The sequence below is a fragment of the Lepidochelys kempii genome, chromosome 6, assembly GCF_965140265.1.
Source record: "Lepidochelys kempii isolate rLepKem1 chromosome 6, rLepKem1.hap2, whole genome shotgun sequence".
Classification (NCBI taxonomy): Eukaryota; Metazoa; Chordata; order Testudines; family Cheloniidae; genus Lepidochelys; species Lepidochelys kempii.
The window spans coordinates 91,151,711-91,176,944 of NC_133261.1; the positions used below are offsets into that span (position 1 = coordinate 91,151,711).

Genomic DNA, 25,234 nt, shown 5'->3' on the forward strand with positions numbered 1-25,234 from the left:
TGACTAAGATGATGAAAATGAACATGCATCGGTCCGCACTGCTTTGGATCGTTATTGAGCAGAACCCGTCATCAGCATGGACGCATGTCCTCTGGAACATGATGGGACATATGAATCTTTAGCGCATCTGGCACGTAAATACCTTGTGACTCCGGCTACAACAGTGCCATGCGAACACCTGTTCTCACTTTCAGGTGACATTGTAAACAAGAAGCGGGCAGCATTACCTCCTACAAATGTAAACAAACTTGTTTGTCTGAGCGATTGGCTGAACAAGAAGTAGGACTGAGTGGACTTGTAGGCTCTAAAGTTTACATTGTTTTATTTTTTAATGTAGGGTTTTTTTTACATAATTCAATATTTGTAAATTCAGCTTTCATGATAAAGAGATTGCACTACAGTACTTGTATTAGGTGAATTGAAAAATACTATTTTGTTTTTACAGTGCAAATATTTGTAATAAAAATAAATATAAAGTGAGAACTGTACACTTTGTATTCTGTGTTGTAAATTGAAATCAATTTGAAAATGTAGAAAACATCCACAATATTTAAATAAATGGGTATTCTATTATTGTTTAACAATGCGATTAATCGCAATAAATTTTTTTAGTCGTACAATTAATCACGATTAATTTTTTAATCACTTGACAGCCCTAGTAAAGAACAAAGGTACTTAGTATTTTACATCTTCAAAGCACTTTGCTAACAGTAACTCTAGTAACTTGAACCATTAGTTCACAGTAGCTAGTAAATAAGTGTCCTCCTGCCCTCAGAACTGTATGTAAATATACTGTGGGAAATAATCTACCTGGCTTCAGGAATGGACACCAAAGAGTGACTAAAGAATCTTTCACCTCTCACTAATGGGGAAGTATAATGGACTAGTGAAAGCTTGTTCAGATGATGTCATGTTTGTAACTAGCTCCCTGGCTGGAGGGCTCTAGTGAGGATGGATTTCCCCTGGGACCAGACTGAATGAATCCATCTGCTCAGCTGAATTAATCTATTACTCTTACTAAAACTCTTACTCTTCTAATTTCCCCCCAGCTACTTAAATTAGAGAGCTGGTTAATAAAAGCCTAGCATGCATATTTTTTCCTGGTAGGCAGGAATCTTTTGATAAGGGCAGCTGTTTTCTGGTGGTCTTGCTCAAGGACTGCAGCATTTCAGTGAAGAATAACTGAAAACGTTCTAGGTTTGGAGCTTTACGGGCTCTGTTTCCTTTTTTTTTTTACAAGCCAGCAGAGTTTCAAAGCCTCGGACAGTGTCTCCTATTGATTTTTTTCTCATCTTTTTCCTTTTAAAAATCCCTAGGAAATTGCTTGCCAAATTCTATGGAGAGTATTAAGGTTACATAGTTAGATGCTCAAAATATAGGAAATGCCTACATTATAGATGTACAAGCAATCTTTACTATACCCTTTGGAGCAGATGCCTCATTACAATACAGTCTTTTATTACATGATCACAGACTATTGCATGATTTAGTGCAGGGGTTCTCAAACCTTGCAAAAGTATTCACTACACATTAAGAGGAAGACTTTTTCATGTACCTTTCTTCCCATTTGCAATTGTGCAGATGACCTCCCTTCCCATTTCTAACCAGGTAACATGCTTGTGGCAAATACAGCAATTGTTTATATCAAATGTACTGTCCAGAAAGTAATTTATTCTAGTTGTCTCTAGTGTGATTTTAGCAAGTGAAAACAAGGAGGTTTATAGCAACTTTAACCAACCTGCTTTTTGTGGCCCACAAGCAAGAACTCCATGGACCTCTTTGGGAACCTCTGATGTCTGATTTAGTGGTTAGAGCAGAGGATCTGGCAATCAGAATTCTTGGGTCCTGTTCCTAGCTAAAAGAGAGCACGTGGTGTGTTAGTCAGAAATAATGGACTAGGAGTCAAGGCTCCTGAGAGGCATTCCTTGTTCAGTCACTGACTCTCTGTGATGTTAGGAAAGTCTTCACTTCTCTGAGTTTCAGTTTCCCCATTTGTAAATTGTGGATAATGTTTTTATAGGCCTTTGGGATCCTCCTAATGAAAGGAAAGTGCCTGTGGTTATAAATCATAAATATTTGCCTCTTCTTCCATAATTAAAATTTTCGTCCAGACCCTATTCAGGTTCTTATATCACCCTCATCCCTATAGCATCTGAGCACCTTTCAGAAGTACAGTGAGCAAAATGAATAGCATCTGTCATGTGTGATTCTTTCTTTCTCTCTTCTTCTCTCCAGAAATAATTGTGTGTGGAGATATGGGGGCAGGGTATTTCTGTGTATATAATAATGTAAGAGAGGTACACTGCACTATGTGTTTATATTAGCAAACAGAAAGTTGCAGAAATGCTCATTGAACTTGGAATGGAAAGTCTGAGGTTTGTGATGGGTCTCAATTGTTGTGGGAGTTTGTTTTATTCCCTTGGATTGGCCCCTGGGAACTCTCGGTCTTCTGAACAGATAAGTTTTACCCTTACTTTGTTCAGTTCCATTACCCCCTTATATCCCATCTTCCTAACTATAACCTCTTCCTCCTCTCTGACAGCCATATTGCACCTTCTGGTCCATTCAAATAACAACTGCTAAGATCACCTTCCTGGCTGGTCACTGACCACAGCATTCCCATCTCTGCATCCCTGTAAGGGCTCCCCCGGTGTCACTTCATCAGGTTCCAATTTCTTGTCCCCATTTGAATGGCTCTTCTGCCCTTCCCCTATTCATCTCCCCCTTGACTCTGATTATGATCCCAGCCCCCTCTGCTCCACCAACTATGCCCGCCTTGTCCACCCGTCTGTCAGCTCACACAACCAGTTCATTACATACAGGCCACCCTCCCTGAGCTGATCCATCAGGCCCCTGCACTCCCCTCCATCAAACCCTCCTCCCATCCCACTGCTGACACCAGCCTTGTGAGAACTCAACTGGATAGGGATGATTGTGGGGGGAGGGTCGGGCACATTATCCATTCAGTATCCTGCACACACCCTGCAGGTGTCACTCCGCTTCCGTGTGTTCTTTGGAGCAGGGACCCTGTCTGTGCAGCAAACAGCACCAGCGATCCTGGCCTGAGCATGGCTCTGCCCATCACTGCCATGCAACCAATAACAGGGCGGTCCAGCAGCACCTCATGGGACCCCTCGGGGTGGTTCAGTCCCCACGCTCCCCACATCGCCTCGGGGTGGTTCAGCTCCCACATCCCCCATGTCCCCTCGGGGTGGTTCACGCGTCCCGCCATCTTCTCCTGCTCCCACCAGCTTGGCCCCTCTGGATCGGTGGTGCTCCTCATTGAGGGTAATTCAGTTTCTCCCCTCTCCGGCCCTCTGGTTGGTACGGTCCCCTTGTAACGCTCCCTTCCCCCCCCCAGCTGCACCCGCGGTTGGTCCGCCCCGGCCCGCTTCCGGCCTGCGCCGGGCCTGGTTCCGGTGTCCGCCCTCCGGCTCCTCCTGCCGTCGCTGCTGCCGCCGCGATGCTGCTATTGTCCCGGTCCCGCTGTCTGAGCGGGGCGCTCGGCCGCTCGCTCTGCGCCCTCCGGCAGGTACCGCCCGAGGGGGGGCCCAGGGGGGAAGAGGGGTGGACGGGCAGCAGCCGCCGCCGCAGCCCCAAGGGCACCGGGACGCGGTGTCACGGCCCCGTGCTGGGCCGTCTCCCGGAGAACTCCTGTGCCCGCTCCCCCCGCCGGCATCCCAGCCCGCCCCCATCAGCCGCTCCCCCGTGGGGCCCCCACGGGCTTCCTGCCGTGCGCCCCGCCAGCCTCAGGGGAAGGTGACCCACAACCCCTCCCCGGCGGGGGCCCCTGCCAGGGTCACTCCGGACAAGGAGCCGGCGGGGGGACAAGTCCCTCTTGGGGTCTGTCGGTGGACCGGCCTGGCGTGGGGAATGGTAGCTGGGGGAAGCCCTACACCCCGGGCCGTGTTCACTTGCCAGTCGAAAGCAGGAGTCCTGAATGGCCCGGGGTATCTGAGTGCGGACCCATCAGGGTTGGGCTGGTGGAGTAAGTCCTGAGCATAGCCACAGGCTGCACCGTTTGGGCGAGCAGGGCCACGTCAACCCCAACCTGACAGGGAGTTGAGAGGGCAAATGCAGGGCAGGCTGACGCTATCGCTGTGGCTCATATCGGGAGCAAGCAGCTGTGACAAGCTGGAGGAGCCCTCCTGAGATGGAGTTACAGGGACAGCCTCTTGTTCACAGGGGCAGTGCTGCTGTCAGGCGGTCATCCTCCATGAAATAAATAGAAAGGCACAGCCCATGCAACCATAAACATTTTTGTAGCTATCTGATATCAGGATTGTTTTTACCCACTTATATGCTGCTCTACTAATACATATTCCTTTTAGTACACAGGTACCTCCCCTCCTTGTATCTGTTCTCTATCCAGCCAGTTTCTGTGTCTTGCCTCGGTATTGTTACTCTAGAGATGCTAGTAATTTCTACAGCACCTTAGGTGTTCATAAAACTTTACAGGCACACAAGGACTGATCTCTGTTCCAAAAGCAATGTTGTGGGAAGATATGTTATGGTAGGAGAAGTTGGCAAAATATAAGTGGAAGTGTAGCAGAAGACAAGGAGTGGCAATTGTATACTACAGTAATGGGTGAGTAGTTAGGGCAGAGAGATGATAGCAAGGACGAAGCATTTGTACTTGATGTAGAATGAGCCAGGAAGACAGTAGATGGGAGATGTGTTTGGGGTGGGAGATGATCAGAGCATTGGGCAAGGAACATAATTTTGGTTAGTGTGTTGAATATAGTGGAGAGGAGAGAAAGCCAGGGAGGTGGTGGTCATCCAGGCAAGAGAGAATAGGGACATAGACAAAGAGTTTTGACACTGGGAGTAAGGAGGAAGAAGCATTTTTTGGAAATGCAGAGGGAGATGCACCAGGATTTGATGGAAGTCAGTCTAATGGGAGGAGTGGAGGACAGAAGCCAAGGATGACCCTCAGGGCTGTGGGCTTGAGTGACTGGAGGATAGGGGAGTGGTCAGCAGGAATAGAGGAAGGGGGAAGGAAGAGAAGTTTGGATTTTGACATGAGGAAGAAAGGACGTGTGGGAAGAGAACTTGAAGAGACAAGCAACACTGTGGGGTTGGAGAAAAGAGAGATGAGTTGCCAGCATAGGAATCATGGGAACATGCAAGTGATGAGAGAGAGGAAGAAAAGAAAGGCATTGATCACTGCCACTTGGGCACAACAGTGAGGAGAACCACCACTTATCGAGTGGTTGAGCAGGTAGGGCCCCAGAAGCCCACAGAGGAGAGGATCTTAAGAAAGATAGCATAGTCTACAGCACTGAAGGCGGCAGAATTCAAGGTGAATGAGACCTTTGGACTCATGCAGAAAAAGGTCATAAATAAGTTAGTGGAGAGGTTGGCAATTGGATGGACTGGGAATTAGAGAACAGGTCAAGCTGCCAGTTTGGTAACAATATCTTCCATCTGCTCAGCATTACTGTCTGCATCTCATCTTAGCATCTGTCTTTTACTCTACCTAACTGATGCTATGTGTAATTACTGACTATTGAAACCAGTGAGTAAAGTGGAAGACCTGGGTGCATCTTCTGTTTGCAGCAATGAGTTGTGCTGGCCCTGCCTGTTAGTGCAGCAACCATCTCTGGTGTAAGCAGCTTTTCCACCAGTTCCTATGTGTGGGCTGCAGCCTTTTCCACAGGGCTGATAGCTGCTTCACTGGTTCCTCTCTTCTATGATCTCCCTGTCATGCCACTTCCAAAGCTGTCCAGCCCTTAGATTCAGTTTAATGCAAGTTCTACTTGGGGCCATGAAACTGGCTTTGCCTGACGTGGTTCTGTTCTCTCAGTGCTCTTATCTGAACTGGCTCTTGTTTCCAGGGTAGGAATAAGGAGACTGTAGAGGGAATTCGCAGACACACAGCATGCCCATACCCATCTTGGGGTTTATGTATTCCATAGGGTGGGGGTTCAAATGTGATGTGCCTGTAAAGTTTTATGAACATCTAAGGTGCTGTAGAAATTACTAGCATCTCTTGAGTAACAATACCGAGGCAAGACACAGAAACCGGCTGTGATGCATGGCAGTTTCCTAAAGGGTAGGATGCAGGAGGTTGTCATATAGGTGGGCCTCTGGTGTCAGACTGGTTCCATCATGTTGAACGGTGCTGAGAAGTTATGTGGAGGTAGGGAAAGATTAAATAAATTGGTAGCTTGGTCTGGGGAGGTATTAGTGGTTCACTCTTCCATATTAAGGCTGGCTCTCTTAAGAGACCCATTGTGCTAAGGTCAGCGTGCTAGACCTAAACCTCTTGTTTCCTGTTCAGGCCCCTACTTTCCTGTGAAGGGTGTGTCAGCATTAGTTGTTCAGTCAGACATGAATGCCAAGTGTCCCTGAGAGTAGATGCGGTCCCAACAGATTTATTCTGGAAATGGGATGTTGCCTGTTAATGACTCCCCTGCCAAACACCCGCTATAGGCTGGGTGCTCTGGAACACCACCCCTGAGGGGTAGACGCAAGAAAGCCCTAAGGAACACAGTGCAGTGTATACAGACCCTCAACATATTGAATCAGAATGTCTTCCCACCTGTCTCCACACAATGCATGGTCAACCTGTAGAACTTCTTGCCAGGGGATATTGTGAAGGCCAAAACTATAATGGGGATGAAAAAAGAATTAGATAAGTTCATGGAGGATAGGTCCATCAGTGGCTATTGGCTAAGATGGTCAGGGATGCAACCCCATGCTCTGGTGTCCCTAGCCTCTGACTGACAGAAGCTGGGACTGAATGACGGGATGGATCATTGGAGGATTGCCTGTTGTGTTCAATCCCTCTGAAACACCTGGCGTTGGCCACTGTCAGAAGACAAGATGGACCATTGGTCTGACCCAGAATGGCCGTTCTTATGTTCTCCCCTCACTATAAGGCCCTCTGCCTCTTCTCTTACATACGACTTCAGTTCTTTAGGGTAGGGTGGTCCAGCTACACTAGAGCATTTTAGAATTTCCCTGGGCATAACAGCAGCTCTTAGAACACACACAGACTCAGCTCCCGTGGAAAGTACCATCTGTGGATTTTGTTTTTCACAACCACCCATTGTAGCATGAGCTTCCCAAAATCTATGCTTGTAGTGAGCTGGATCCTAGCAGTGCAGGGTCTCTGCAGGCACACATGGGAGTCTGGTGCTCCTACAGAATCTGAGACAACACAAACTGTTCCTTCACAAAAATGCTGATGGGGGTTGCTAGGATTATCCCTGCCACAAAGTATCCCAAGAGTGGCATCAGTGGGCAGAAGGGAGCTCGCTTTGCTCATATATTAGATATGTATATAAATGTTTAGGGAGCCATGTAACATGAGGCTGTAAATCCATAAGGGAGTACTCGTGACTAAGCTGTGAAAGCTGCAGAGCTCCAGTCACCAAAGCCCCAGACTGAGTTTCCTTGTATTTCATTCTGCCAGTTTTTCACAGTATAAAATGTTCCATTTATATTCCATCTTCTATAAAGTGTCAATTCCTGTGGACTCTGAAGCATCTGTAACGTCTTATCAGTCCTGGCAGTTTGTGTTATCTGATCTGTAAATATTTTCAGAAATATGTCTATGTGAGACATAATGCCCACGAGTCAGTGCCCAGTTATAGCTGATATCATGTGTCTTGCTGAGGTTGGAGGCAGGTTTCATCTACAAACTCTCCTCTCCCTCAGAAGTTGAGATTTAACTGAAATAGAATTCTTTCATTTCCTGCCTTGACTAATGAGAAGTGATGCTTTGTCATGTCCCATCCCAGAGCTGGCTCCATTTCAGTGGTGGTTGAAGTGATCCTTATGTATAGATTCTAGGAGTTCTGGGGTGCTCCAGGTTGGAAGGTGCTATCTGAATATGAGTGTAGCTCACAAAAGCTTATGCTCAAATAAATTTGTTAGTTTCTAAGGTACCACAAGTACTCCTTTTCTTTTTGTGAATGCAGACTAACACGGCTGCTACTCTGAATACTTAGTAGGGCAGGGATCTTGTATAACATCACCTTGAAATTTGTTTTTGTTTTAAAAATAAGGTTGACCTGAGTTAGGAAAATTTCTAATGAGTTACTGGGGATTAAATGGAATGTTACAAAGTGGGAGATCCTGGCACCATTGAAGTCATTGGGAGTTTTGCCTTTGATTTCAGTGGGGCCAGGATTTCACCCAAAGGCTCTTTAGCTAAAAATTAAAAAAAAGGGACACCAAAAGTTGGAGCTGTTGAGGCTGTGGGAGCCAACAGTTTGGAGCTGCCACTTCCTGCAATTCTAACATCGCTACAAGTTGCCTTATTGTGCAATGGCAAATCTGAGGTGCATGGGGCTTTCAGGAACCTGTTCCTTACCCACAGGCAGTGAATATCCCTTTTCAAGGACATAAGAGCAGGAGATGCAGGTGGAAGCCAAGGAATCTGAGTTTAATTTCTTGCTTCCCAGACCCTTTTCTATGGAAATAGATGTCAGAGTATTTGAAAGATTCTTATAGACTAGAGTGTGCTGCAATGCAATAACATGCTCACATACTGGGACATGTGAACTGTCTCCCGCCTATTGGTTCAGGTTATAGCCCAGAATCCTGGGGAAAACATAGTAACCTTGGGAGCTGGTTCTTCCTGTTGTTTGCAAGTCTGATAGTGTCCCTCTTCTCTCTGACAGGGGAACTGTAATCTGGGGAGACGCTCTCTGTCCGGTGAGTCTTACACTTGGGATTAACAACTTGTATTTTATTTCATTTCATAACTGCACAGGCAAAGGGAAGAGAAACTAACCAGAGCTGCTGATAGAAATAAACTGGAGCTATCAGAGCCAAATATATCCTCAAAAATCATCATAAAGTTACAAATTAAATTAAATCAGAAGTGAAACAAGTTGTGTGTTTCCACAGGTGACTGATGAGCTAGTATAAATGATAATCAGTCCATTCAACTAAATTGAAGATTCCCAAAGGCAACAGAGAGATTGAGTGTAACTCCTAAATAAGCTCATTGGAGATAATGGTGCTCATTTTAAAGTTTACAGTACATTTTTTTCAGAATCTAGTGTGAATGAGTCCCTCAGAGCTCTTCCTGAAGGCCTGAACTGGATCCCAAAGTGCTCTTGCTCTGGACTGCACAGTCCATGTCCACCCTTCCATTTTTCCAGTTCTGCTTTGACCAACAGTTAAACATGCTCAGCATCTATAGTCATAAACCCCAAGCTTTTGATCTTTAAAGGGAATATATATTTTAGCAGGGAACAGAATGCCAGAGTTGCAACTTACCTCTTCAGAATCATTTTCCAGTGAAATGATCTCTCCCTTCTGCACTTGCATAGCTCTGAGGATATCAGTATGTTCTCAGATTGCTATGCCAAGTCTCCTTAATCTGAGATCAGGCCAGAATCTTAATTACCCAGTATCTCAGGAGAGGCAAAGGTCAGGATTAGAAGTATATGATAAAGGTTGCTTAGTCTCCATCCTGAAACCAGAGAGTGTATGAATATGGTGGAGCCTACAAGGTTTAAGAAATGCTGAGAAATAATTCAGGAGGGAACAACCTTCCTCTCCAGTGCTTTTTCAGAAAGCAATTTTCTTTATGGGAGATTCTTCCTGTCTGTGCTTCTCACAGGGCCACAGGTTTTCCTGTGGGTGCCTCTTGGGGATCAAGGGGCTCTTGTCCTATCCTTATTTGGAGCTCCCTGTTTTAGCATTGCCCAGGCAAGGTCCGTGCCAGGGGGTATTTGGTTTGGTTTCTCTCTCTAGTTGGCCATTTCCTAAATTCTTTGGCTTTGGGACATCTGCTGGTTTATATCCTGCCCTTCAAAAATGATCCAGCGGAGCTTAGATCCCAGAGCAGGAGTGTTTTTTCTTTTGTTAGGAATCTAAATGAAAACAAAGCTTGCTGTTATACTCTGACAGGCTCTGAGTGGGACAGCTGATATAGAGGGGCCTCTGTACAGCCTCCAACTGCACCCTGTCCCAGCTGCAGCCCCACATTCAATCAGGATGGGCAGCAATGGCATGGGGCCTTCTTTAGGCTCTATTAACATCTGAATAGATTCCACTGAGCATGCTTGGAAGGGTCTCTTTGAGTTGTTTCTAACCTTATAAACCCTCCTCTTTGTGGTGGGTGTATGGCTGGGTAGCTGCCTGTAGGATAATGAGGTTTTCAGTTGAAGTGGTTTCTACCTTGCAGGTGTATCTCGGAGCCAGGGGCTGGCTTACACCAACAGCAGCAAGCTTGTGTAAGTATGCATGGAAAAGCTAAGGCCTGCTGCAGCATGTCAAGGGGAGGGGCTGCTCTAGCCCTAGCCCTGGAATCTGGTGGTGTGTCTGATCTAATTGTCATCAACCCCTCTGCACATCATAGGGGTTCAGGGCTAGTCTCAGGAAATGTGTGCTCTCTGGCTTTTAGGGGCCAGGAATTGAGAACGTTACCTAAACACAGAAGGGACAAGAATGAAGAGATCAATGGTGAGGGGGAGAGGATAATTCATGTATCCACCTGTTCATGTTCTCACTAATGCTGTGCCTATCACTGTGGTATTTAGTGGTGGCCTCCCAGCAGGGACCTACTGGAAGCACAGTGAGACAGATTCTCCTTGAAGAGAAGTGGGATGGTTCCGGAGCAAGTAATGTGAGGGCAAGGTCTGCACTGCTGGGGTGGTCTTGGTACTTCTCCCAGACACAGCCTGCCTCCGTCCCCTGGGAGCCCACAGCATTACACGCTGGGCCGTGTGTGCTGACTTTGTGTGACCTGCTTTGCAAGAATCTGTGGTAGTTCTAGAACATGTTCACTCTTGCTTCCCAAATGTGTTAGCTCTTGATGAGATTGATACTTCTGCGGCATCTCTTTAGAGCACTTGGGATGTCTGGCTCCCCTTGAAGGGGGGTGTCAGAAGTGTCTGACTGTGGCTGTCAGGCTTTCTGTGGTAATGTCACTCTTGAAGCACCCCTTGTAGTGCTGATGCTCCTAAATTAGAAACGAACAAATCACTATTGCACTAGCCAAGGGTATGGGATTGGACTATGGGTCAGCTCTTTAGCAGGTTCTGAAGCCCCAAGACTTCTGTCTGCTGATTTGTTTAACACAGCCATTACTGGGGTACATGCTTGGAATCGAATTCTGTACATGCCTGTTGTCCCTGGATTTCTTGGCCCCCCAAAGGTAGCAGGCTGCTCAGTTTCCTTTGGGTGCCTAGCAGGGTTACTACAGCGTAAATCAATACGTAAATGTCCCTTGGAGCAACTGCGTATGCATCATTAGGGCAGCTGAGTGGCCTTCTGATCAATTGGAGCAAGCCAGTGTAAACTCTGCCCCTCATTCAGCTGTCCTTGGGGGGCCTGGGCTGACCACACCATAGGCCTTTTCATTCTGTGTTCATCTCTCTCTCTGTTTTTCCAGGGTAAACACCTCCAGTGTCTTCTCCGTCCGTTACTTCAGAATCACAGCAGTGTGCAGTAAGTAGCTAAGAACCAGGAACCAGTGGGGCTAATTGGTCTGCTCCCCTCTGACTGGAGTTCACGTGGCCCTGTGCCACAACTGAGCCAACCTTTCCACTCTTGATCTATGCACGCTTCACTCTGTCCTCCATGGGTGAGTGGTGGGGGTTGGGTTTGCGCTTTCAGCCCTATTGTAGTGTGTTGCTTTCTTGTGTTGGGTGTTTCTGGTACTGTGTGACTTCCTGTCCATGGGAGAAGCTCTTTTCTGTGTGACTAGCTGTCAAAAAGTGTGGTGTTGCCCTTCTTCCTCACTTAATCTGACAACCACTGGGTTGCCCCTTTCCAGGCAATTCCCAGTGTCCAAAATGGAGAGGTGTTTGAGTGTGTGCACTGAGCTCTGAATGTGTGTGCCAGGCTGGCTTTCTCTCTCTTTCTCTCTCCCTCCACCACCACAGGGGATGACGTGATTACAATTAACACACCGGCATTTGCAGAATCAGTCACAGAGGGAGATGTCAGGTGGGAGAAAGGTAAGAAGTTGCCCCATCCCCATTGACTTTGCATTGCTGTTGCATTTTTTCCATGCTTCCATGGGGCAGCCCTGGGCACAGTTTGTAGCTGGTTGGCTGAAGTTCTGCTTCTTAATGCCTTTCAGCCCGGGAAGGATGAGGCAGATAACTCATGTGTGATAACTACACTTTCCATGGGGCAAAGAACTCTTGGCACTATCACTGCCTGTCTAAGGGCCACCCTGTCCATGGTGTAGAACAGGGTGGGCAAACTACCACCTGGGGGCCTCATCCAGCCCTTCAGATGTTTTAATCTGACCCGTGAGCTCCTGCTGGGAAGCGGACTCTGTGCTGCTCCCCGTAGCAGCAGCATGTCCCCCCTCCGGCTCCTACATGTAGGGGCAGCCAGAGGGCTCTGAACGCTGCCACTGCCCCAAGCGCCACCCCCGCAGCTCCCATTGGCCAGCAACCACGGCCAATGGGAGCTGCAGGGGCGGTGCCTGTGGACAGGGCAGCACATAGACCCACCTGGCCGCGCTTCCACGTAGGATCCGAAGGGGGACATGCCGCTACTTCCAGGAGCTGATTGACGTAAGTGCCTCCCAGAGCCTGTCCCCCAACCCTCTCCTGCTCCCCAACCTCCTGCCCCAGCCCTGATTCCCCCTCCTGCCCTTCAGACCCCTCTGTCCCACCTTCCAGCACCCCAGAGTCCACACCGTCAGCCGGAGCCCTTTCCCCCCAAACCCTCTGCCCCAGTCTGGAGCCCCCTCCCACACCCCAACTCCCAATTTCATGAGCGTTTATGGCCCTCCATACAATTTCCATACCCAGATGTGGCCCTCGGGCTAAAAAGTTTGCCCACCTCTGGTGTAGAAGGATGAAACGGGAGAGAGATGCCTGAACTAGGATCAGGAAGAACCTGAATGTGCAGTAGATCTCTTCAGCTTCACCCAGGAAAGGTCGTGCAAGTCTAGTGTGAAAATTCTGGATTACTGGGAGACTGTGCTGTGGGTTGGAAGGGGAGGCCAGAGCACAACTCCGTGCTCACAGTGGTTCTTATGTTGTTCAGCTGTTGGAGACACAGTGGCAGAGGACGAAGTGGTGTGTGAGATTGAAACAGACAAGGTAGGAGTGTTCTGTACTGGCCCCCTTCTGCTCCCTTTCCCAGGTCTGTGTTCCACAAGACTACAGGCCCTGCCTGTGCCACTGGTCCTTTCACAGTTTAAAACCTTCAGTTCTTTAGTATTAACGCTGACTGTATCTTAAATTCGTGAAATCCTTGCTAGTTTCTCTTCTCTCTGGTCATTTGATGGTGCTGGTGTCTGTCAGTGGGGGCTGCCATTTTACTGATACTTCCCATCAGGTACTCCAGTCTACATAGCAGGACTTAAGAAATCTGCTTTTATTTAAATACAGGAGAAATCAGAGACTGTAGGGTAAGTTCAGATCTTAGAAAAATGGCTAGTTTAAGTGTGTCACTTCGGCTCTTAAGTTACCTAGAATAATTTTTAAAAGAATTTTCCTCCGACTATTTTATTTTAAAGTGCTTGCTTGCTTGCCCCTAATCCCTGGGAGCTGTGTTTCCTGTGTCATTGCCAGGAAGGCAGCTTGCTGTACTTCAGCCCCATTTCATGCTGTTCCCTTTGTAATGAGGCAAGTGGATCAGGCTTTTATGCTGCTGGCTTCTTTTAAAGGTTAAAAATAGCAGCAGTTTTTTGTTTTTTTTTTAAAAGGTGAGATGGTGCCTGTGCAAAAGGGGCAATGCAAAGCTCTGGTTCCCCTCGTGGTGTGAAATCTGGAACACAGGACATCTCCCCTTCATGCCCCCTGTTAGAGACAAGAGTCTCCTACTTGGATATCTGTTCACTTTCAATGTCCAGGGGGGATTTTACTCCTCTCCGTTTTGCAGACATCAGTGCAGGTTCCATCCCCGGCAGCTGGCGTGATTGAAGCCCTTCTAGTACCTGATGGGGGGAAAGTGGAAGGAGGGACCCCTCTGTTCAAACTCAGGAAAAGTGGAGGTAAGTCAGGAACATGTATTAAGTCCAGAGTTTTCTGTCTTTGTCAGCTCCCTGGGGATGGACGGGGCAGGAAGTGAGACATTAGAATCCCCTTAACGCTCCCCTACCCAAGAACTCCGAACCAGCTCTCTTCGGTATTCCATCTCCTGTGCAGTGATAAGACCCATGCATTGGACAGGTAGTGTGTGAGACTGTGCAGTGACACTTTGAGATGCACGTTGCATTGTGAAGGGGATATATAGTATCATGGTCATTCTCTGAAGTGATGTCCCCTCCTGGGTTCTCCAGTGGAGAGTGGAAATGGAGAAGGGCAATGGGAGTCCTGTGTTGTTTGTGCATAGGCTGGAGATTAGTAGACTCTAGGTGGAAAGGAGAATAAAGGGAGAAGAGAATACATTTATATGGTAAAGATCAGTCTCCTGCAGACGAAGAAGTAGTTACTGTCTCCCCTGTCTTTTAATACAAAACTAAGAACACTCAGTTAGGTTAAAAGAAGCAAATTTAAATAGGTTGAAAACATAATTAGGTTGTGGAACTCTCTGCCCTGTGGTATAGGGAACCTCTGAGCATTACTGTACCATAAATATTTGAGGCCCCAGCTTCAGCCTGGGATCCCCTTAGTAGTTCCTGAGCTGAAAGGAGCATCCTCTAGTTTTTATAACACTGAAATGCACTCCGAGAATCGGAAGGGTGAATGTTAATAACTGGCCAGATGCGGGCAGGTGAGAGCCTGGACATGGCTGTCTCACGTTCCAGACTGCAACTGCACTTACAATTATTATTCATTTCTGTCTTTCAGCTGCTCCCACCAAGGCCAAACCAGCAGTGGCCCCTCCTGCTGCAGCCCCTGCACCTGAGCCTGTGGCTGCTGCTGTTGCTCCCCCTGCAGAGCCAATCCCCACTACGATGCCTCCAGTGCCCCCTGTGTCAACACAGCCCATTGATACCAAACCTGGTGAGGCTGCAGCCTTGTTCAGTCCTCTTTTTGCAAACCCTGCCTTTCAGGGGGAGAGGAAATAAAGTTAAGGGCAGCAAAATAATCTTGAAGTTTGAGATGGAAACTTCTCTACTTTGCTGCCCTGTACGCTCCAGGTCTGAAATCTCCAGTCAGCCTGGAGCCTGCTCACCTCATAATCACAGGCCATGGTTCACTGCTTACATATCCTGTTTCTTGAACACGAGGCTTGGAGGGGCCTATAATCAAGCTGTTATTGGCAGGGACCTGGCTAACCCTGTTTTAAGATCCCATCTTGACATATGTATTCTCTGCTCTCAGTGTCTGCGGTGAAGCCGACTGCAGCTCCAGTGGCAGCTCCTGGTGTGGAGCCAGGGGCCAGCAAAGGTGCCAGATCAGAACATAGGGTAAGGTTCAAGGGACCAGGGCTTCTCAAAGTGCCTTCCTTGCTGGGTAACAGAGGCGAGGACCTTTCTCTGGAGTAAACCTTGAGGAGCCTGTCTAAACTGTGTGGGTAAGATCATGCCCAGGTGCATTGGGAGGAGAATGTTCACACACAGATCAATTAAGGGTTGTAGTGGCTGGGGAAATGCTCTGGCCCAGTTGCTCTGTAGGGGCTAGGCAGTTTTGAGGGTGAGGTTAAGGAAGGGCCTGCTCTCAGCTACCTTAGGGGTAAGGGCTTCTAGACAGGAAAAGGGAATATCAGGATATGATGTGTCGCTACTAGGTAATGGCTGGTTTTGTGCTGCCCACGTGTCCTCAGCAGAGATCAGGCAATGCTGCTGCTGCCAGGGCCGTAGGTGTGAAACCTCAAGGGAATGTGGCCGAGCTGCCCAAACTATAACGTCTCAGGACGGTCTGTGGTTTTCTCTGCAGGCTACTGTTATCACGCTAGCCCACCCACCAGGTCTGCCTCTGGAACTTTCTCTTCAGCAGAGCTTCGGGGGGGCACAGATCTGTGCCACATTCTGCCTTTGTCATGATTCAGTTCTGTTTTTCAATCAAACCATTTCCTGAGCTGGGAAGCCTCTCTAGTGACCTTGTGGCAGCTCTCTGGGCCCACTGAAGTGTAGGTAATGGGTCCACCTCACGCTGTCCAGAGTGACCAAGTAAACAGCTCAGCCCAAGGCACAGGCTGCTAATCATCAGGAGGGAAGACTGAGGGCCCTGTGGTTTTCCTCTGCCATCTCCCCTTTCTATTAACCCTATGGCTGCTCTGCTGCTCTTACTCTGTCTCTTCAATTTCAGGTGAAAATGAACAGGATGCGTCAGCGCATTGCTCAGCGCCTGAAAGAGGCTCAGAATACATGTGCCATGCTGACCACTTTCAATGAGATTGATATGAGGTGAGGACCATGCTCTTCCCTCTGCCCAGCAAGGTGAGGCCCCTCCCTCATTGCATCCAAACCAGCAGCAAGGACCTCGCTGGTCACGCTTTTTGGGCAGGCTGGGGCAATGTTACTTTGGGGCTTCTGTGGTCAGGTTTCTCACTGCACTCATCTGGGCAGGTTTCTCCAGGCCATCCTGATGTCCCAGGATCGGGTGTGTAGTTCACTCAAGGTCCTTGGGACTTCATGGGGTCTCGTCTGTGAAGCTCTTGGTTGAGGACTGGGTAGTGCTGAGCTGGAAAAGCTGGAGCAGCTTGTGTTCTGGCTACTGGCGACATGAAGACTGTCTCCTGCTTCCTCTTAACCCTTAAGGTGACTGCTGGGGAGACTGGAATGTGAGTCACCTTAGGACAGGTAAGGTCCAAGAAGCTCACCCTACAGGTGTGGGCATCCCCCCAGCTGTGCACTTCGCAGAGAGCAGATCTGGCAGTCTTGTGGAGCAGCGTTCCAAGATGGTCAGCATCCCTTCCCTATCTCTTTCAGTCAGTGGGGATTCTCTTGACTTGCACCAAGTGCTCATGGGCCAACCATACTAATGGGCTTGGAGGGTGGGCAGCTTAGATTTCAGTGCATTAAGGGAAATTGTGCCCAAATTGAATTGCCCTGTGAAATCCTACTCTGCTTCTTAAGACAAAACATGTAAATATTTGGGGCTCAGAACGATAAGGTTGGCAAAATAGTCTTGATTGGAGGGGAAGTGCTGCAGCTTTATCTCCTCTCCGAGGCTAATCGAGGTGTCGCTTTACGCTAGCCTCGGGCTCTTGTTGCAGCCAGTAATCTGGTTTGGATTGATTGCCTTTCTAGCTGTATGCCCTGCTGCCGACTCACAAGGGCCTACACTGAGGCCTCCTGCTCCCCACTGGGGCTCAGCGTCTGAAAGGAGGAAGCCATAATGAGCCGGTTTTTCAGCAAACCTCCTCCTCGCTTCTGGAGCCCTTGTGTCTTGGGAGGCGCTAATGACTTTGGGCAGTAATCCTAGCCCTAAACAAGGTTAGGTGCAGGAAAACAAACATTCTAATCCCATTGAGCCCCCACCCCCACCTCCTGCTAAAACTGCCTCTTCAAAGACACATGGTCCGTAGAGGGGGCAGGGCAGGGGGTACAATTCCAAAGTATCTGGTGTTAGCCCAGGATGGGCAGAGCTGAGGCTATGCTGCTCGGTGCAGTTTGTGTAACTGGTCTGTATTCCAGTTATGGGACTGAGGGGACTAGCTACTTCCATGATGGGGAGAGCAGACACTGTGCTCAGCGCTCAGGCCATCTCTGTGGCATTTTGAGAAGGCCTCTTGCTGGGGGGGATCAAAATCTCATGTGCATACAGCCTGTCAGCACCGAGCAAGAGGGCCAGGTCTTGGAGCAGCAACATGTGGGCTGCCCCTGAAACCAGCACTGAAGCTCCTTTTTTTCTGCTTCACTGCTGAGTCTTCTCTGTCCCTTCACCCTTGGCACTCCCACCCCACAGTATTTGCTGGGCAGCCCCTGGAGAATGAGCACACAGTTCACCTGTAAATGCTGCCCAAAGCACCAGACACTGGATAGTGGTTGTGATGCCAAAGACTCGGCTCTGTGTAACACCAGCCCTGGAGCTCTGACAGATCTGGGGCACAGCACATTCCTGCCAGGCAGTGCATCCTTGGAACTACAGCAGAGCTACGCTGCTTCGTCTGGTTTTATTGGATTTCTGGCTCTGGAGGGGTTCCTAAAGCAGCTTCTCTGACAGCAATCTTGAAACAAGCTAAAAGTTGCCCAGTCTGTTACTTGGGGCAGAATTTTTCAGCAGCTTTGGGATAGAACACTTGTTGTTGCAGGTTTGTTGACACAGGAAATTTCAGTTATGGAAGAAGTGAGTAATCTCTTTTCCCCTTCACCCCTCCATTCCTGGTGGTAATGGTTGTCTTTTTTTTTTTTTTTTTTTTTGCAGTAACATCCAGGAGATGAGAGCCCGGCACAGAGATTCCTTCCAGAAGAAGCACAACCTGAAACTAGGCTTTATGTCAGCCTTTGTGAAAGCTGCAGCCTTTGCCTTGCAGGAGCAGCCCATCGTGAATGCTGGTGAGTGTGCCAGCCTGTGTGGAGACAAGGGGCTTCCTGAAGCATGTGGCTAAGCCTATAGGGAGCTAAAGGCTCCAGAGGTCCACATCCCCACATGTGAAAGATAGGGAAGAGGGAGAGGCTGTGAATACTTCTGGGCTGTAATTAGTCTAGGTGGTTTCACTTATGCAGGAAGGAGCCAGCGTGCTGGGAAGGCCCCTTCACAGTGACTCAGGCAGGAGCTTTCAAGACTGACGGGGTGGGTGCCGTGTATATTAAGGTGCATCGCAACACAGCGCTGCTCATTGGTAGAGGACATATCCTACTATATTTCACTGGAATGGCTATTGTGTGGGGAGGGCAGGCCCTTAAGAGGTGTCTCCTGGGGGATCAGTTGTGCCTATGAAGGGAGAGGAACACATCGGGGAGGTTGGATGTCCCAGGGGAGTGAGCTGATCCTAGCCAGCTCCCCCTCTCTCCAGCCAGCTTTACCTCTGTGCTGGTGCTTCCCTTAAGAGGCAGTGGGGCTTAACGGTCCCTTGGCACTACATTTAAAAGCATCGAAATGAGAGATGAGCAAGTTGCTGTTGGTGTGTGACTACTTCCGGCCCTTCATGACTGCAGAGTCCTGGCTCTTGGGCTTTCTCTGTGTAACTGTTTGTTTTCCTCTCTCTCCTAGTGATTGATGACACAACCAAAGAGATGGTGTACAGGGACTATGTGGATATCAGTGTTGCAGTGGCAACTTCCAGGGTATGCCCTGTGGGCTCTTTACCTGGCCCAGACTGCAGCCCTAGTTCTGCAGGGGTGATACAGTTAGCTAAGCAAACGGAGCCATGGCACTCTAGGATGGCAAAAGCTACTCACGTGAAACTCCGATGCCCAACACATCTGGTCCTGCAGCAAGAGAGCCTCGAGCCACTGGCCCAGCTGGCAGGGGACAAGGCCACCACAGCTCTTATGGGTTATTGGGAAAGTCCAAGTTGGTGGCCCTGTCGTGGGCTCACTGGTATGAGCACACCTGGGAGTGGGGGAAATGGTGTGTCCTGGCTTCATTTTTTAGAGACCAACCTTCAACCCACAGAGCAGTGCAGATAGTTGCCTGCCCTGCTATACTAAACTACTGCCTCTGTAAACCCTGGACAACACCCAGGTGGACACTGCCACTTCAGACCTAGTTGGCCCTGAGACGGGGTGCTGCATGCATCCAAGGAGGGAGGAGAGGAGTCCCTCCCCAGGTCGGATGGTGGATCTGCTGTCTCTAGTTTGGGAGGTAGAATGTTGCCTGATGTTGAAGTTCTGGATTTGTGACGGGAGGAAGAGTAAATGACGTGCTCTGCTCTTCATGTTCCCATCTCTCCTGTTCAGAAGGGCAGGAAGTTGAGTGTACTCCAGTGGTAACTTCCTTTGCCTGAGACCAGGTTCCCCATGTCTTTGTGCTCAGATGCACCTGTTTGCTGCTACATTTGACTCTGACTGGGCTCTTTGCTCCCTCACAGGGTCTCGTGGTCCCTGTCATCAGGAATGTAGAAACTATGAACTTTGCTGACATTGAGCGAACCATCAACGAGCTAGGGGAGAAGGTAACAGGAGATGGGACTGTAGGGGGTGTGCTGGCCATGGCTTTCTGAGAGGGGCGCAGAAGGGAAGAAATGAGCAGCCAGCTCAATCCGTGGCAGAAGCAGCATTGATTTCTGACAGGGACTGCTTGCTGTGCACAAGTGGGTTCACTCTGTGTGCGGGTTCACCTTTGGCCCTTCTAACTTTCTGCCTATCTTTAGGCATCTTCTGTGCATTGTACTAGGTGCCAGCCCTACCTGTGACCTCTTCTTAGGGGACACATCCCTCTAAGTCTTTCCCTTTTAACTGAGACTCCCAAGCATGCTTGGGCTCTTGCTATCCCCCTACTCCCATTACCTCTCCTTAAGATCAAAGCTTGTTTACCTCTTTGGAGGCAGGTAATTCCCCAGCTGAGAGGATTACTGGAAATCAAGGCAAGAGAATCTTATCACAAATCAAATGGTGGAACTCAGTGAAAGTAAGGGATAAACCTTGTAAGTGCTTCTACTAGAGGAAGAAGACAATAACCTGCTCCTAATTTTAGTGACTGTCAGTCCCTTGTGGTCTGTCAGTCGTGCCGTGTCTCTGATTCAGCTGATCGGCAGATGGACCCCTGATTAGCTGAGACATGGAGCTGTTCAAACTGTGGGACCATATTGAAAGTTCCAGTACAGTTCAGTGCCTCCCCTGCACACTGGTGTACTACCACTGCCTTATGAACTTGTCACTGCCTCTCAATCTGCATTCTCCCCTCCTCTCTACCCGTCTGACTGTCTTTACTGGCTGAGGTGGTGTCAGCATCTCGCTAAACCATAATGTTAAAGCGACAGAGCCCATATTTGAAAGTAACCCCATCTAAACATTTACACTAGCAAATCTGAACTGGCAAGTGAAGTTCTTTCCATCACCTGTTGCTTGTGGGGAGTTTTCAGAAAAGGTCACACCCTGTGAATGTAGCAAGTGAGGAGCAAGTACCTCCAGTCTGTCTCTTTGCTCCTCTTTGGTGTCCTGGGTGCCTTCGGTTTGAGCTGCTTTCTAAGATCCTGTTCTTCTTGTTTCAGGCCCGAAAGAATGAGCTGGCTATTGAGGACATGGATGGGGGCACCTTCACAATCAGCAATGGAGGGGTCTTTGGGTCCCTCTTCGGGACGCCCATCATCAACCCTCCCCAGTCTGCCATACTGGGCATGCATGGCATCTTTGACAGGCCTGTTGCTGTTGGAGGCAAAGTAGGTGTAGGTGCAGCTGCATGGAAGGCTCCAAAGGGCTGTATTCAGTGTAGTTAAATGGGCAGAGGGGACCCTGGTCGTAGCTGCACCAGATGGGGTGGAGGAAGCCCTCCTAGAAGGCTTTCCTCTTGCAAAGTTACTTAAGTGGGACCTGTAAAGGGTTCTAAGCAGTCTGTGTTGGCGATAGGGCTAATTCATGGTGTTGGGGCCCAGACAAGCCCTCACCCCTCCACGCTGGGGCAGTGGGTAGCAATGCACAATGCAGTGGCTGGCAAAGGGATTTCCTGGATCCCCTTAATGTTGTTGGAGAGAGTGCCTTCAGTCTCCAGGCCAGACATTAGCTCCCCTCCTGAACAGCATATCCTGGTACCTGGCAAAACCCCACCCAGAGCTTGTGCTTAGTTAGTGTATGACTTAAGGAAGGTGCAGAGCTGAGCCCTGTCAGCTTGCTGTTGTCTCTTCTCTCCTGGAGAAGCAAAAACCTTGCTGAGCAGGTGATCTTGCTACACCCCCTCCCTATCATGCAGGGCAGGAACAGCTGGGTCTTTCTCAAGTGGGATGGAAGCCCATACAGGAGAGGCAGGGCTGAGCTCATTCGCTCCATTTCTCCTCCTCAGGTTGAGGTGCGGCCCATGATGTATGTGGCGCTGACTTACGATCATCGGCTGATTGATGGCAGAGAGGCAGTGACTTTCCTGCGCAAGATCAAGGCTGTGGTGGAGGATCCCCGCGTGATGCTGCTGGACCTCTAGAGCACAGCCTTAACCCCATACAAGCCAACCAGGGCAGGGACGCGGCACCAGCAGGGGTAATATAGGGCATTCAGGAACCAGCAGGAGTTCATTCCAGTCTCCTCCCCACCCCTGTGTCAGGAGGGGTCTTGAAGGGAACTCTGGAGTTAGCTCCTACCTCCTTTCCTGTTACCTTGAGAGATGGTTCAGTTTCTCCCTTGGGCTGTTATCCATTGGGCAAACTACCAAATGGCATGGGCTCTCCTGAACCACCTATGTAGCCTCTCTCTCGCCTTCCCCTCCTTCCCCGTGCACCTGAGCGCACCTCACCTCCAGCAGAAGCAGCCTGCTACTGCACTAGGGTGCCCTTCCCCAGCAGCTCCTGTGCCAATTCAAGTTTACTTCCAGCACTGGGAGGGAGGGAAAGGCCCTTGTGTGTCCCTGCCACTTGAAAACCCCCCACTCTCATCCACCCCACAAAGCCAGCCTGGGATCCCCGGGGTGACTTTGTAGCAGGGTTTGATCGCACCCCTGCATTCCCCCCTGTTCTGGTGATCTCAGGGGCATGGACACTGCCAGGGCTGTCTGCCTCCCCTGCTGTCTCCTGCTCCTCAAACTAGCAGCTGAGGCGCATCCATTAGAATTCAGGCACCTGTTTCCCTCCCTTCCCTGGCAGGAAGGTAGAAATAGCCCCTCCCACCCTCTTCTGTGTTGAGGTTTGGTTCATTTTCTCTGGCCCGGTCTACATGGTGTGAATGTCTGATGTCTGGCAGGGCAGGGTCAGCAACCTCCACCAGGGGAGGCAGCTCCATTCCCTGCTGCACCCTGTGGGCCACCCTTGGCTTAGGCCACAACCTGTCAGCAGTTAGGATAAGAAATACCCCCCTGCAGCTGCCTTTGAATTACAGCCCAGTGTTGATGGGTGAAACCATCAGCTTCCTGTCTGCAATGGCCTGGCCTGCCCCCTGCTGTGAGACAGCTAGGAAAAGGGCCCCTGCATCCTAGCCCCAGGCTGCTGGTATGTGGGGGCATATCCTTAGTACATAGCATGCATATGTAGCGGTGAGCGAGGGGCTCTTGGAGTCCCTGCCAGGTCTATTACTCTCACCCCCTACACAACTTGTAATTAAAGTATTTAACGCAATGGGTTTTAAAGACATAAACCAGGGAAATGATCTAATGGTGGGGTGTAGCGGGGTGGGGAAGGGGAGCAGGAGTGTGTACATGCTGGCGCTGGGTTTTGAATCTGTGTCCCTGACTTGGTGCAAGAAACTAGCTGGAAGACCATGGGAAGAGTAGTCCCCACAGAGGGGAATCTGGTGCTGGGCCCTGCACCAGGGCATTTGCCACCACTGTGATGATGGAAGTTGAGGCAAGATTTTTCTGACTGCATTCTCTGCACCAGGTCCCTCTTATGGCCTTTTTTTGTCAAGGGAATAAATTCATTAACTCTGCAAGCCTGTTTTTGTCTGAGGGCTTAGGTGGGGGGGAGGGGTACATAGCCTAGAGTGGCCACCTCAGCTGGCTCCCTCACTCGTCATGTAGTGGGGTTTCTCCGATCACCGGGTCAGATGTGCAGCTCTATTTGCCTGTCTGTAGCAGCATCAACTCTTGTTTCTCATCATGCCATGGGCATTAGCTTGACTATCTCTGCTGCTGTGGCAAGTTCAGAGCTTTGCCTGTTTCTGCTATGGGAATGAGAAACACAGGTGCTTGTTTGGTTCCATGATTGACTGTTAGGGGTCCAAGACCCCTGTTCAGTCAAACCCCAACTAGACAGGAACTTGCAGGGAGTTATGGTTGCAGTGTCATTTTAGGCTGCAAATGCAGAGGTCTAATGTAACAAAGAGGGATTATCCCTTTCCTACTCTGTGACACTGGGACCACTGCAGGTAGAAAACTGATCATTCTGACAGCCCAGTACTGGCAGGATATTGACAAATGATGGCTGTGCGGAGCAGCGTTTCCAAAGCAATGAGGGAGCTGGAGCTATGGGCTTTTGGGGAAAGTCTGAGAAGTTAAGCTCTAGCATGGCGGTGCCATTAATTTGCTCTTTTCAGGGTGCTCCCACTGAGCGGGTAGAGGACCATTTAGGTTCGCAGAGGAGGATAGAATGAAGGGTAAAAGAATAAAATGAAGAAACTAAAACCAGAAGCTGAATCTCAGACATGACAGTCTGCCTTGGTGTGACATTATCACCCAAGGGAGAAGCCCTAGCCCTCAGAACCTTCGCAGACAGCTCCTGGCCACGGATTGCATCAGCCCTTGCTGGGAGGGTGCTGTATAGATCCCTAGCAGTTGCTTTTACTTGCCCGTTTCACAGCTGTGAGCATAGAGCAGCCTCTTCTACTAAAGAATTCAGTTGTATCTACAGCAATGGCACTAAGGAGAGGCAACAAGCTCCTGGCTGTAGCTAAAAGCTCTCTGTGCTGCCAGGTCCTGTGAGTCAAGTCTGCTTTCTTTGGTGATGGACTCTGGCTTGTGCAGACTCAGGAAAGCTCATGTTCATTTGGAAAAATAGCCATGAGGTACAAAATATTTCTCCTTGTACCTAAAGAAAGAAGAAGCCATTGTGCTGTTGAATGGCTGCAGGGAGAGCTGCTGTGGAACTGAACTGCCCATCTGGTTATGTTATAAAACATGTCCAATATCACAAGCCTACTGCAAGCACAGAGTTAAAAATACGAAAGGCAAACCCCACTTGTGTAGCTGAATCCTGGGAAAAGATAGGCCCTGGGCTGGGCTGGAGGCTCAGTAAAGCCTTTGGACCAAGTGGAGAGTGAGTTCCAAAGGTACCCCTCCCTCCCCAAGTCATAAAACCTCAGGGCTCTGAGCTTGCCTGTTAGCTAATCTCATCTACACCTGTGATGGCTCAGAGGGTCAGAAATGTCTCCCAGCTGCACACACAAAAGTCTACTATTTTCTTGCAGTGAGCAAACCCACTTTGCAGCTGTTGGAGCTTTGCCAAGGTCTCAGAGCAAAGGCCCTTGCAGCATGTCCTGTACTAATCTTAAAACACCACAGTGGTAAGACCTGCATCGGTGCAAAAGTGTCACAGATGTCTAACCAATTGTGCTTAATAGCTGCAAGGAGGCACTTTTGCCAACACTGTGAGCAGATGTGGCCAGCACCACCTCCAAACTCTAAGGGTTGTGAGTGGAAGGAGAATGAATCTCACGGCTGGAGGTTAAAGTTTTCCTGTTTTATGCTTATGCTCCACTCCCCTCATTTATGGTGTCACCTGTCTCTTTGCCAGATAAAGCCTGATCCCAGCATCAGCCAGGCACAGGGTAAGTGAAAACTGCAGTAGCTGTGGCTAATGCAAATACAACAAAGCAGTGTGGTATTAGCATTTCTGTCCATGTACAGTATACCTTTAACATGTATCAGACACTGGCACAGAAACCAGCTCC

The 25,234-nt window shown here is 49.2% G+C and overlaps 2 protein-coding genes across 4 annotated transcripts in view; one reads left to right on the top strand and one right to left on the bottom strand.

Annotated features, from left to right (window-relative positions):
* The window catches only part of PROX2 (prospero homeobox 2), a 21,522-nt gene extending 17,974 nt beyond the window's left edge, over positions 1–3,548 (bottom strand). The window contains exon 1 of the mRNA XM_073349191.1: positions 1,739–3,548. The gene's annotated coding sequence lies outside the window, so the exon portion shown is untranslated. The remainder of the gene's footprint in view (positions 1–1,738) is intronic.
* On the top strand, positions 3,183–23,278 carry DLST (dihydrolipoamide S-succinyltransferase). 3 transcript variants are annotated; one of them, XM_073349187.1, is made up of 15 exons: positions 3,183–3,288; positions 8,634–8,667; positions 10,151–10,199; positions 11,360–11,415; positions 11,853–11,927; positions 12,976–13,031; positions 13,816–13,927; positions 14,727–14,882; positions 15,204–15,289; positions 16,131–16,228; positions 18,192–18,322; positions 18,981–19,054; positions 19,801–19,884; positions 20,923–21,090; positions 21,708–23,278. In XM_073349187.1, exons 1-15 carry the CDS (start codon positions 3,199–3,201, stop codon positions 21,840–21,842), a joined length of 1,404 nt encoding a protein of 467 aa, XP_073205288.1. In that variant the 5' UTR covers positions 3,183–3,198; the 3' UTR covers positions 21,843–23,278. The 3 variants fall into 3 exon arrangements, with proteins under 3 accessions (XP_073205288.1, XP_073205290.1, XP_073205291.1); XM_073349189.1 differs by lacking the exon at positions 3,183–3,288 and adding an exon at positions 3,382–3,532; XM_073349190.1 differs by lacking the exons at positions 3,183–3,288; positions 8,634–8,667; positions 10,151–10,199; positions 11,360–11,415 and adding an exon at positions 11,422–11,551.
* The last annotated feature ends 1,956 nt before the right edge of the window (positions 23,279–25,234 follow it).